Genomic DNA, 14434 nt, shown 5'->3' with positions numbered 1-14434 from the left:
CCGATAGACGATACCTTTATACACATTGTTTCATTCCAGAATTAAGCCAAACATAAGAGTTCATTCATTCAATCAATATTATTGAAGGCTTTTGCAAAAGACATTGTTCTAGGTACTAAAGATACAGCAGTAAAAAAAAAAAAATTAGGCCATGTACCCTGCCCTTGCTCTTATTGAAAGGTGAAGAAGCTGAGGCACAGAGAATTTAAGTGTGTTAAAGTCCCAGCACTAGTTAAGTGGAAAAGAAACCGAAACCAGGTTGGTCTGAGGTTCAGAGTTCAAGTTCTTATTGTTTGAAAATGATGCCAATGACAACCTGTTCTGCCCTTCCATTTGGTCTCTAGAGCAACTCACCTTTAATTTAAGTATAAAATTTGATTCAAGTTTGCTTAAGATCTGAGTATTACATGGCTTGCGGAAATGTATGGAGTCATAAAACTTTTCAGTTGAATGTTTTCTTCTTTTCTTAGTCAACTCAGACTTTGCTAAGTTTAAGATGGATAGAATTAAGAGGGGAGTTGATCCTTAGAAAAGTCACTCTGAGGACATTTTTTCCGTATTCGACTTTACATCTTATAGGAATTCATTATCTGACAGAATAATATATGTTTAAGGAATCATGTGTCAGACACTTTACCTTGAATTTAGTAAACTTATGAAACAGTATATGGTTAATAACCTTGCTGAGAAAGGAGATGTAGCTGTCCTCAGATTTGCAGTCAAACTTCTAAATATTTCATGTATTTATTTAATAGAAAGCAAAATTTCTGTGAATTGGATTTCATGAAATTCAAGTAAATACTGAGCAACTGGAACTCAGGGTGATGTGGAACAAAATAGATGAGGAGGCATTAGTCATAGGTTTTTCATGAGTTTGTAACTCTTTCTAGCGATTTTTTTGTGTCTCAATTCACAATTCTCTTTCTCAATTATCTTTTAGTTTATTTTCTTTAAAGAGAAAATCTTATGGACCAAGCTAAAGTCAGGTGTCCTTTCTTTATCTAATGAACAAAGGCCAAGAGAGACAAGCTCACAAAACATAAACATGACTGTAACACAAACCCATAAGTTGTATTTTGTCTGAAATTCCCACAGGTGTCTTCTAAAATCTCTTTGATTGATGTGTCTCAGTGTCAATTTTATCTGGCAGAATTGTTTCTTCTCTGAAATATGTGGATCCAACCTAAAATAACTTCCATACTGAGCCATGTTATTATAAAAGTATCAAGCATGGCAGAGGTAGTAGTGACCACAGGAACCCACGGTATAAAAAAGATTTATTTTTTGGTCAAATTCATGAGAGTTTAAGTAAACCATTCATCTTAATTTGTCCTAACGGTTTAAAATTATGCATTGTCAACTCTTGCCTTTGTTCTTTCACATACTGTCATCTTAGATGCACAAGAACCATTTCAAATAGATAAAATTGCTATTCCTCCTCTTCCAAGGTTTTTTTTTTTTTTTTTTTAAACAACATGTGAGGAAACAGACTCAAAAAAGTTAAATAACAGCAGTTTGTGCACCTGAAAAATAGTTCAGATAAATGAAAGCAATCGTCAACAAGCCACACAAATAAATTAAAGCTGAAATATTTGTTCAGAAGCAAATCTAATTGATCAAAATGTGACTTGAGCCTGAGAAGTCTGATCTCTGGCATACATTTATTTAACAAAGGTGCTAAACATTTTAGCATCTTAAGACTTCTCCATATGAATTCTCATTTTTATCTGAGAGCACTTACCACCTTGTTTATATTCCTTTCCCCATGGGATGAAGTGTAAAATCCACATCATGCTATTCAAAGCCCTATACAATTTTAACCTTGGCCGCTTTTCTGTGTCATTCCCCCATTGCACCACTGCACCCAACATTTCAGCCATTTAAATAGTTTTTGTTGCCTGAATGTTTCTTGGGTTCTCATGTCACCATGCTCCCCCCCCCTTATTTATCTTCCTAAGACTCTTCCTCTCCATCTTTTCATTGTCTTTTCCTTTGCACATCTTTTCACACTACCCTCCTTCCCACTACCACCTCACAGTTTCAGCTGAAGAACTTCTTTTCATCATTCAAGGCCCAGCTCAAAGTCCATCTCTGCAAAACACTCTCTATTAATTCTCCCTCTCCTCTAATTTATGTAAAAAATATGCATTTTTCTCATTATTATCACCTAAAGCAATTCATGCACATATTTAATACATGCATGTGTCACCAATCGCTTTTTCAATGTTTATAATTTTAGCTCTGTGAAGGTAGAACTAGATTTCCATCTTTTTTTTCTCCAGTGAAATTAATGCTTTGTGAACATTAAGAATATATTAAATATTGATGAGTTAAAATGATTTTGCTAAATGGTGACAAAAGTAGTTAACATTTTATTGTCAGAAATATACTAGAAAGATAGATAGCTAAAATTCATAGACTTATATAAAGCAAAATATATTAACAGCTTTTACCAGAATTACTCTTAGGAAGAAACAAGTCTTGATAAAAAACATAAGTTGAAATCTTTTGTAAATACAAAATGGGATAACAACTTCTTGATTATCAGCCACCTTTAGAAAGTGTGAAGCCAGCAAAAGAGTTAGATGCATCACCAAAGACAGAAGAATTGATAGGAGAGAAAAAAATGTGTGGATCTTGGACAAGATGGACAGATGGAATTGGTCAGTGAAAATTACTACCAAAGGGATAGCCAAAGCTTACTATGGATCTGTCTACCTGGTACTCCAATTGAGGTTTAGTGCATGTCTGCACTATAAATCTCTCCTCAGAGTGAAGTAGAGTGATTATCCTGTAACACCTCTTAAACAAAATTCCTAAAAATTCGAGATAATGTATAGTAAACATACATATTTATAAGTTTACTGTGTGTTTTCAAGAAAGCAAGAGAAATCCCCAGGGGCTAAAATCAAAGAAGAGGATAAAGCACAGAACAATAGTGCACTGGGTGGCCAAAACCCATATGGAAATCTTAGTGACCAAATGGCTTCAGTTTTAATGTCTAATAGAGACAAAAAGTCATGATTTTGGACTTACGTATAGGAGATTTTGAAGTGACATCGCCTTCATGTAGCTTCATCGCTGAAGGTCTCAATGAAAAGGGCAAACTAACCAAACACAACTCTAAAGAGGGAGAAAAAGACAAATTGAGCCTTGAAGTTGAGTAAGAAAAAAATATTTCCCTTTCCAAATATTAAACAATACTTTCCCTGATTAGTCATCAGTAGTTAATTTATATCTCAAGCAATTCTATAAAAATTGTTGCCATGGTTTAAAAATATGGGCACAAATTATGGACTATGTCTTCCTTCAGAACGTGGAGTTAATTGCCCCCTCTAACATGGGGCTGGACTTAATGAATCATTCATAACAAACAGAATATGGCAGAAGTGCAACATGTGACTTTTGAGACTATTGTAGCTTCTTCATTTTTTTCTCTCTCTTTTGAGTTATTCATTGCAGGGGAATCTCCTGTCATGTTGTGTGAATACATCAAACAAACTTATGGAAATGTACATACAAACAAGTTGAAATACCCTGCCAACAACAAGCTAGAATTTGAGGCCTTCTGCTAACAGCCATATCAGTAAGCAATCTTGGAATTGGGTCCTTCAGCCCCACTCAAGTCTTCAGATAACTGAATTCTGGCCGATACTTTGACTGTAACCTCATGAGAAATTCTGAGCCAGAACTACCAAGTTAAGCGACTCCAGAATTCCTGAAATACAACAAAGACCAGGTGTCTCAAAATTTATAAATGTTACAATAATTTATAATAAATATATATATATTTTTTTGTTTTAAGTTTCTAAGATTGAAGGTAATTTGTTGCAGAGAAAAAGAGACAAAATGCAATCTTATATAAAAAAAAAGAATAATAAAAATCTGAGACCAGGTTGACAGTACCCCTTTGGGTTCTGGTAGAAGCCAGTCCAACATTTGTGTGGAAAGACAAATGCTCAGGACAGAACATACACTTACAGGATTAATAATTAAAGCCACAATGAACATGAACTCACAAACTAAAATTTAAAAAGAAAATATATGAGAAAGAAAAAAATAATCAACCTGCAATGATAACAAACATTAGGATATAGGAGATTTAAATAACAGTTGTTTGCAAAGTTGAACTGGATACACACATACACACACACACACACACACACCAAATTTAAAGTGTATATTCTTCTCAAGCACGCAAGGAATATTTTTAACAATGTACAGAATATTAGATCAAAAGCAAATTTCAATAAACTTCAAAGAGTTTGTATTCTTTAGGTCATGTTTTTATACCATGATTTAATTATATTAAGATTCAATATTAATATCATACCTAAAATACTCATATACTTGTCAAATTATAAACATTCTCCTAAATACCTCATGATTCAAAAAAAGGATTTACAATAAATATTAACATATATTAAAATATTTAACACTGCAGATAATTAAAATACTCTATTTTATACTGTGTGGTGTGCCTAAAATGGTAAGTATAGTTAAATGTATAAATATCAATATTTATATTTGAAACAAAGAAAAACTGAAAATTGACAAATTAAACAAATAAGTAAAAAGTAAACAAAAAATGTAGAAGAAATGAAATAATACTCAAATTTTATTAAAAAATAATACTAATTTTTATTAAAAATACTAATACTAATAAAAATTGGTTTATGAAGGTAACAAAATATATTATAACATTAGAAACTCTAGTTTAAGTAAGGAAAACCACATACTCTTCGGTACATTTATATAAATAATTTGATAAAATTCAACATGCAATATCCAGTCTAACATAGGAGGCTGATCAGCCCATAAACAACTAGAAAAGTCAGGTAAAATACAAGATTCTTCTGTTTAAAAGCATGAGATAGTTGCTGAAATACTACTGTGTTTCCCCGAAAATAAGACTTAGCCGGCTCATCAGCTTTAATGCGTCTTTTGGAGCAAAAATTAATAAAAGACTGGTCTTATTTTACTATAATGTTATACCAGATATAATATAATACAATACAATACAATACAATACAATACAATACAATACAATACAATACAATACAATACAATACAATACAATACAATACAATACAATATATAATACTGGGTCTTATATTAATTTTTGCTCCAAAAGATGCATTAAAGCTGATTGTCTGGTTACGTCTTATTTTCGGGAAACACGGTAAGTAGAAATATTAAGAGCTAAGATTCCACAGAGGGACATGCAACAGAGGTCAGCTGACCTTTTGAGGCCAATTATCCCCTGGGACTATTTGTTGATTCGGGGTTTGGACAGGAGGCTGAGTCCAGGCTATACCTGGGCAAAGGAAAGCTGGTGAGAGACAGGCTAATTAGAACTTTTGGTGAAAATATTAGAGAATTGATTGCCTTCTCACATGCTCAGTTATAACATTTGTTTAATTCTCATGTTTCCTGGGGTAAAAGGCCAACAAAGTTAAGCTAAAAACTTCTTAAAAGCAGAGCAGGATATATATATTTATTTTTTTTTGGCTGTGTACAGAGAAGTTATTCATATTGATAAATGAATATAACAAGGTCACTCATAAATGGTCAGTATAGAAAAATCTATTGTATTTCATGTATCAGCAACAAATAGAAAATAAAGTTTGAAAACCAAAGATATAATTTAAAATAGCATCCTAAAGCATCAAGTATCTTTGAATAAACTCACAAAACCTTATAAGACTCTACACTTAAAAAAATTTATTGAAGGAATGTATAGATTATCTAAATATGTAAATAAATATTACAAAGATGTCAGTTTTCTCCCAAATTTAATGTAATCCAAATGAAAAATCCTATCAATTTTTGGAAAGTGACAAAGTCATTCTGACATATTTCTAATTATTCAAAAGACCCAAATAAACCAAGTCGGTTATGAAATAAAATAATTTAGCTGCAGAATTATCATATACCAATAGTTATTAAAAAGAGAGAAGGAATTAAGACAACATGGTGTCAATGCAAGAACAGAAGGAACAAAAAAGTTTTGGAAAAATAACCAAACACCGAATTTTTGATAGTCTTACAATGCAGTACATCTTTCATAAGTGACATTGGGTCAATTCATTACCAACATGGAAAAAAACACACCCATAAAACTTAAACTCTACTTTGTAACTATGAGAGGTAAATAAGCAACACCCCCCAAAAGATGCCCATATTATAATCCCTGGAAACTGTGAATATGTTACGTGATAGGGCAAAAGGGTATTAAAGTTGCAGATGAAATTAAGATTGTTAATCATCTGACCTTAACATAGAGAGATCATCCCATAGTATCTGAGTGGACCTAATGTAATCACCAAGGTCTTTAAAAGTGGAGGAGAGAGAAGAGTTCAGAATGATGTAATATGTGGAGGACTCAACTTGCCTTGGCTGTCTTTGAAGATGGAAGGTGGTCATGAGCTGATAAATGAGGATAGAATTTAGAAGCTGGAAAAGGCAAGGTAATAGATTCTCCCCTGGAGCCTCGAGAAAGGAATATAGCCCTGCTGGTACCTTGTTTTTAGTCCAGGGAGACTGCAGTCAGACTTCTGACCTATAGAGCTGTAAAATAATTACTTTGTATATTTTAAGCCACTAAATTTGTGACATGATGTTATATCAGTCACAGAAAAGTAATACAATGTCATAGACAAAAATCAATAATAAAGGAATTGTAAATCTAATCCTAAATGCCAAAGGTAGGTTATTAACAAAAAAACAACTTTTAGAATACAAAATAAAATAGCTTCAAAATTTGCTTGCTGACAAAGCTTCTTAAACAAGATTAGAAAACACTAACTTAAAGAAAATCATAATAAATTAGGTGATATGAATATTAAATTCAATTTTTGAAATGCCATTAAAAAATAAAAGGCAAGCTATAGATTGGGTGAAGCTATTTTATAGTATATATACTGTATTCACCAAAGGACTTGACATGATATGATCATCTACAACAATTAAAAAGAGGCAGATTTTAAACTATATAAATGCTGATCAGAGGGTACATAGTTTCATTTAGGCAAGACAAGTACATCCTAGAGATCCACTCTACAGCATAATACATATAGTTAACAATATCGTACACTTACAAATTTGATAAGAGAATAGATCTTATGTTAAATATTCTTAAAACAAAAGAGGAAGGGAGGAAACTTTCAGAAGTGGTAATAAGTTTGTGATTATATATGGTGACAGTTTTATGGGTGTGTACTTATCTTCAAACTCATCAAAGTGTATATAGTAAATATGTACAGTTTTGTTTTTGTAATTTTTTATTGGGGAATATTGGGGAACAGTGTGTTTCTCCAGGGCCCATCCTTCAAGCTCCAACCCAAGTCCTTCAATCTAGTTGTGGAGGGCACAGCTCAGCTCCAAGTCCAGTTGACCTTTTCAATCTTTAATTGAAGGGGGCACCGCCCACCATCCCATGCAGGAATTGAACCAGCAACCTTGTCGTTCAGAGCTCGCACTCTAAACAACTGAGCCATCTGACTGCCCTGTACAGCTTTTTTGTATGTCAATCATATTTTAGGGATTACTGATCTATGGTTTTAGAAAATGAAATTTGAGAAAATGAAGCAAACTGCAAAAAAACGTGTCATATGATATTCCATCTATACAAAACTTGATTCATGCAAAATAATTGTATATAATCTATACAGATGCGTATGTACACAGCAAAATTATAAAAAGGAGGCACGGGAAGGAAAGGTATGTGGTTACTGGGGAGGGTAGCTGTATGAGTCCTAATTGCCTGGACTGTCATCAGAAGTAGAAATTAGATTATTACTTGACATATATCTGAAAGACTGGTAAATATGGGAAGATACGTTTTAATGCTGTTTATAGCATTCATTCTCTATATTCTTCTAATTCAATTATTTAATGGTTGTGAAATGTGAATACCACAATAAAGAAGTTTTAGCTCTTAATAGCTTCTGTCTTCACCAGACGTAGTTGGTTGTTTACCCAATAATAATTGATACTTTCTTTCTTACAAAACACAAATCATTTTTTGAAATCCACTGTTTCATCAATGAATTCAGGAGTAAATCCTGATAGTGCTAACCTGGTCTAGGAATTCTGATGCATCTTTCTGGTTTCATATTAGGAAGGAGCATGAGTTGAAATTCCATCCAATGAAATGCAAAAGGATCTTTCCTAGAAGCTGATTAAGAGGCTCCTTTGATCTGGTATATATTTGTTGTCACTGTAAGAATATTTAGTTCTAATTTTGTTACCTTAAGGAGGACTTAGCCATGAGGGGCATACCAGAGTAGAATACTGGAAGTCTTTAGTGACCTCCTTAAGCTGCTCAATTAGCCAACCCTGGAATCACAGTGCCTTGGAACTTCCGGTTATATGAAGTAATAAAATGTCACTAATTAAGCCATTTTGACATGAGTTTTCTGTTACTTGCACCATAAATAATACAGTATAACAGGAACTATAGCACACTAGATGGTCACCAAGATGGCCTTAATGTTCTCTTCAGCTTAACTAAACTTTAGACAGGTTTCTTCCTGACTATAGACCACAGACCCCCACGCCACCAGCCCCTCTTTTTTTTTTTATAGCATTTACTTTAGAAAACTTGTGGTTGTAAATTCTTTCTCTTCCCCTTTGTAAATCTTCTTCCAGACTCTTGCCAATTATAATCCAGGAATGCCTTTCTTAAGGACTTGGGAGTTATTTTGTTGAAATGTAATCATAAAAAAAAAAAAAAAAAAATAGCACCCCTATCTCCCAGTCTCTGTAGGAACCAAAGTTAGATAAGAGCTACTTAGAAATACAGATGGCTGAATCACTCTTACCAAAATCCTCACTGATATTGTACTTTTCCACTAGCTCTTTCCAGTGCTTAAAAACTACCCTATCTTTTATTTCAAGGGAGGACTTGAGTTTAGTATCTCTCCTCTTTTGCAATAGTCATGAATAAAATCTCCCTTGCTGGTTTAACGTGTTTGGTGGTGTTTCCTACTATGCAATACAGTAGGAAAACACATTACATTGCTTTGAGTCAGAAGTTAGAGACCTGTTTTTAAAATAGTGCTGCAGATTTAAACCCCCCAAAATATGTTTGTTTATTGTTTCAAATATCAGATACTCTATTAGGTGCATTAGAGAATATCAAAGATAATAATAATAATAATTGTTTGCCCTCAAGGAACTTACAGCCTAAGGAGGGTGAAAAAAAGTTAAGACGAGTAAACAAATAACGACAGTAAAAGTGAATTGATCTTAGATCCAGAAGGTTAAAGAACAAAGGGTTATGGGACTATAGAAGAAGGGATCATATCCTACTAGAATTAAAAGGAGGTTAAGGAAACTTCCTTTAAAAGGACATTTGAAATACTCTATATTATAACGCTCTGGGGGAAGGGACAGGGTACATTCTAAGTATATGCAAGTGCATGGCAGAACTATAGAGGGAATTAAAGCACCTATATGGTCAGGGAACAGGATACAGCAGTACTTAGTAGGATTGTAGGTTCCACTTGTTTGACTATGGGTAAGTCCCTTTCTGTCTCCAAGCCTCAGTTTCTGTTTCTGTTTCTGTAAAGCAAGGGATTTGGGCTGAATGATTATAAAGCTATCTTTCAGTTCAAAATAATTACACTATTTTACGATACATGCAGAGTTTAAATAAGAAATTGTGCATCATTTTTAATACTTGCTTTCAGTTATTTGAACTATTAAATAATTTACAAACACGAATTCATTGACTAGGAAAAGTAGGACAACTTTTGAAAGAAACTGAAAAAAAAAAAGCAGACATTTTTGTAATCTGGTAGCAAAGTGGCAGCACATTTGGCTTCATGGCTCACTGAGTCTGAACAGCTTAAGATATTTTCACTCATTCTAGTGTAGCTAATTCTTCATTGTTAAAAGTCACTGAAGTGGTATCCCTTGGTACTGAAGTTGGAACCAAGTGGTTCCTCTTAGTCGTAAATTTTGCAAAATAAAATCTTTGTACTGCTGGAAAGGGGGAAGAAGAAAAAAAATTTTAATTCCCATTTATTAAAATAACAATAATGTCATTTCCAATGAAGTAGGTCCTAGGAGAAATTGATGAGGACACATTTTCAGTTTCCTCCTTTGTGTATGATATAATTATATTTGTTGAGTATTAATGGGTGCAATGAACCAATTTGGGTATACAATAGTTGTCCCTTAAATGGAGCCTCCAGATAACCCTTGAAATTTGGCATCTTAAAATGATTGTAGGTGGAAAAATGTCCTCTCATAAAGGCAGCATTTAGTTGACAAACTTTTCTTAAACTCAACTTGAAGTCAAACCAAGTGAGTGTTTGATTGTCACTGTTGTAACTCTTTTTCTTCTTTTACTTTCCGCACTAGCAACATTCTTTAATGAACTCTGGCATCCTTTACATAATTAACTCACTGTTTATCCACACATTAGTCCACTGAAATTCCAAAGGAAGGACAGAGGTTGCTTTTTATATCTTGCTGAATTCACACTGTCTACGGAAAATAATTTCAGCATCAAAAAAATAAATAAACGATGACACATCACATTAAATATGAATCTGTATCTATTAACTTTGCACAAATATAGTGTCATGTTCTGGAATGAGTCATGAGAAGTGAAGGTATTCAAATATAGAGCTTAATTATATCTGATGTATCCTCACTATTCTTTCGACTTTGTATAGAGGTAATATTCATAACAGAACTGTCAGAGGAAGAATTTTCTCTGCCGAGGTTTGATTATAAACGCAGCGAAGCACCCTTCCTTACCCGTGGGGAAAATCTCAATAGTAACAATGCAACTGTGGTGAACTCAAAATGCCTGGATAGAGGGTAAAAAATTCAGTCTTTCATTAAGTGGCACTTCTGTAAACCTCTAGAAGTCTCACTTCCTTACTTGTAAAAAATGGAACAACAGAAAAATCAAAACAAAGTATTTTACACCCTTATGGTACCATACTATTTCTAATAGATAACAGGAGTACAAATGCTGATATTTTAAATTTTTCATCAAAATACATTTTTTTGTTTGTTTGTTTCAATTTGTGAAACTTGATGACTGGGACGACTTTGTTTTGTATTGTATAAAATATTTTGTAAGGTCTGTGAAAATTTTGTTGGGTTAAATAATTACTATGTTAATGAACCAGTACTGGAAAGGAGGCCATTTCACTTAGGAAGGGTGTGTTAATATAAAGAATGGTATCAGTCATTCCTGCTCTCAATCATCTGTAGAAAAGGCTTTATTTACTCACCTAAAAACAAAATCAAGAACTCAAGCCTAGGAGAAAAATAGGTTGAAATGAGGAATACATTCCATGACTGGGGGGTTGGTGTTCCTCGTCTTGAGTCCTTATGGGATAGGATAAGGTCAGTGACCAAACCTAGCTAGTGAAGGTTTATAAACTTAATGTGTTAGCAAGAATAAGCTAACTTGTGACATGTTGTGTTCTTTGATATCTTGTATTATATTTCTGACAGAGCCAGGCTACTCCAAGTACAACATCTATCTCACAGAGACCAACAAATCAACAAAAAGGAAAATAAATCAAAGAAGTCTCCAAGAACAACATACTTAGTTCTTTACATTTAATGCCATTAGAAGATCTTTAGTGGCATTTTGTGTGTGTGTGTGTGTGTGTGTGTGTGTGTGTGTGTGCCTATGCACACACACAAAATTGAACAATTGTAGGTTTGTTTATTAAGAGAATTATAACTCATTTATTCTTGGGTAAGTCATTTCTCTAATTTGGGCACCATTTTCTTCTTTATTTGTAAATGAAATAAAATGATTACTCTGGTATTATAAACTTTTACTTTCAGCAGCATTAAAAGTCCATAAAGTTATACCACAAGCAGAATTCAAAAAAAAAAAAAAAAAAGAGACAAAAATCACGGGTGAGAGTCATGAATCCTGACTTATATATTAAAGAAACAAGCCACAACAATTTTTAAGGCAAGTTCTAACATATATTCAAGAAACATAAAATTTCTATTACATATTCAAAAAATGTAAAGAGAGGGAAGATTTCTAAAAGTATATTATAAAACTAGTAGGGCGTTGATATCAAAACCATAGAAGGAAAATATGTGAAAGGACTATTATAGGCAAATATTTTAAGCATAATTACAAATATCTTAAATAAAATATCATCAAATATATCACTGTATTAAGATGTGCATAAGTTTGTTTTATATATAGTCTTATGTATGCACACAAAATATGATTTATCTCAAGATAAAAAAAATTGATAAATACTTTGTTAGTGACCTTGAAAGTGAGGGAAACACGCTTTCTCAAACATTATTGGTGGTAGTGTAAATTAATATGATTTCTATGGAGAAAAATTTGTCAATATGTATTGTCTCATAATTCTAAGTGCATGACACTTTAATTCAGCATTTTTTTCTATTCTTATAAATAATTGTACATTGTTAATTACATATGAATAAGCATATTCATTGCAGTATTACTTATGGTAGCAAAAGGCTGAAACAGACTAACTGCCCTTCTGCAAGAAGAATGGTAAAGTATCATAATACATCAATCTAATGGAATTCTGCAGAATTAACTGGTAAAATGAATGAAAGAAAAATTAGATGCACTGATATGAAAAAATCTTTTGTGTATGTTAACTGAATGCAAACTGCATTGCAGTACAGCATACAATATGAAATTCTTTGTGCAAAAAATGCATAATTACATGTATTTGAAAATATATAGATTGTCTCTGAACACATAATTATTCACATATAACTGTTTGCTCCATGAAAGAGACCTGTGTGGATATATGAAAAAATGCTCAACTTCACTAGCTATTAGGGAAATGCAAATCAAAGCCACCTGCTAGAATGGCTATTATTACAAGACAAATAATAACAAGTGTTGGAAAGACTGTGGCGTAAAAGGGACCCTCATTCACTGTTAGTGAGAATGTAGATTGGTACAGACACTATGGAAAACAGTATGGAGGTTCCTCAAAAAATTAAGAATTACTGTATGACCCAACAATCCCTCTCCTGGGTATCTACCCCAAAAACCTGAAAACATTGACCTGTGAACATACATCTAATCCATTGTTCATTAAAGCAGTATTTATGGTAGCCAAGACATGAAAACAAAGTATCCTTCGATAGATGATTGGATAAAGAAGATGTGGTACATATACACAATGAAATACTACTCGATCATAAGAAAAGATGAAATACTGCCATTTGTGACAACATGGATGGATTTTGAGATTATTGTGCTAAGCGAAATAAGTCACACAGAAAATGGCAAGAACCATATGGCTTCACTCATATGTGGGATATAAAACTGAAAGCAAAAAAGGAACAAGACAAACAAATAAAGAGACAAAAACTCATACATAGACATAGACAAAAGTTTAGTGGTTACCAGGGTTGGGAGGGAGAGGAGTGTAGTAGAAGAGGGTAAAAGGAGTGAAATATATGGTGATGGAAAGAGAACTGACTCTGGGTGGTGAGCACACAATGTGATATATAGAGATGTATTATAAAATTGTACACTTGAAACTTACTAACCATTGTCACCCCAATAAATTTAATTTAAAAAAGAAACAACCAACAGCAACAACAAAAAACAAATCAAAAAAAGAAACAAAACAAAAAAAGCCAAAGAGACCTGTGTGATTAGAGAAAGGAGATAGAGCATTAATCATGCCCTTTTATTTTCTGTATTTCTGATGCTTTGACATCTGGAGCCTTGCAGACTCTGGAGAGACTGCCCTTCTGTCCCAGAGCTAGCCAATTCCTAGAGATACTAAAAGACTCACCAGTAGCAGTCCTTTCATATGCAAACCAACCATTCCAGAGCCCAAGCCAACCATCTACTTCATCAGACTCTTAGACTCTGGACACTATTTCACTGCTCTAAGGACAAATACCAGGCAGTTCAGGACAACCCCACTTGCCCCAGACTCCCTGACATTCAAACTAGCCAATCCTAAATCTGTTTATCCTGCCTCTCCTATTCCTTTCTATTGAAGCCAGATTAAAGCCTCTTGTCCATCTTTTCCCCTCACTTCTTTTGCCTCCTGGCAAACCCTGGTCCTTCCCCACGTGGCCAAATATGGAGTGAAATGGCCTCACCTTTTCACCTTTTCATTTCAATGTCAGTATTATCTTGCATACAAAGCCTCACCAGCTTTGAATAATAACAAAACCTACATTGTAAAACAATATAATAGGGAAACACTTTGTATTGCTTGTCTTTTATATTTTATATTGCTATTCTACCATCTGTAGATATCTATTTAAAATACTTCAACAAGAAAAAAATTAAATGTCATGATTTAATGTCAGCAATTTCTGACATACATTAACATTAGCCAAAATCTCAAAGTAAATAAGTTATTGTTACTAAAAAGTAAAAAAAAAAAAAAAAAAAAAATGTGAAAGTGAAAAATAT

At 33.2% G+C, this 14434-nt stretch overlaps 1 protein-coding gene across 2 annotated transcripts in view; it reads right to left on the bottom strand.

Moving 5' to 3' along the window:
• LUZP2 (leucine zipper protein 2) overlaps positions 1 to 13852 on the bottom strand; it is a 464261-nt gene extending 450409 nt beyond the window's left edge. Inside the window, exons 1-2 of one of the 2 annotated variants that reach the window (XM_074336147.1) lie at positions 13800 to 13852; positions 3037 to 3123 (exon numbers count right to left, since the gene is read on the bottom strand). In XM_074336147.1, the coding sequence (XP_074192248.1) occupies positions 3037 to 3069 (33 nt within the window). In that variant the 5' untranslated portion in view covers positions 3070 to 3123; positions 13800 to 13852. The remainder of the gene's footprint in view (positions 1 to 3036; positions 3124 to 13799) is intronic. The other variant, XM_074336145.1, reaches the window with a different exon arrangement.
• Between the last annotated feature and the right edge of the window lie 582 nt (positions 13853 to 14434).

Source organism: Rhinolophus sinicus, linkage group LG06 (assembly GCF_036562045.2).
Source record: "Rhinolophus sinicus isolate RSC01 linkage group LG06, ASM3656204v1, whole genome shotgun sequence".
Taxonomy (NCBI): domain Eukaryota; kingdom Metazoa; phylum Chordata; class Mammalia; order Chiroptera; family Rhinolophidae; genus Rhinolophus; species Rhinolophus sinicus.
The sequence above is the reverse complement of the archived record's forward strand: the minus strand, read 5'-3'. Positions and strand labels throughout refer to the sequence as shown.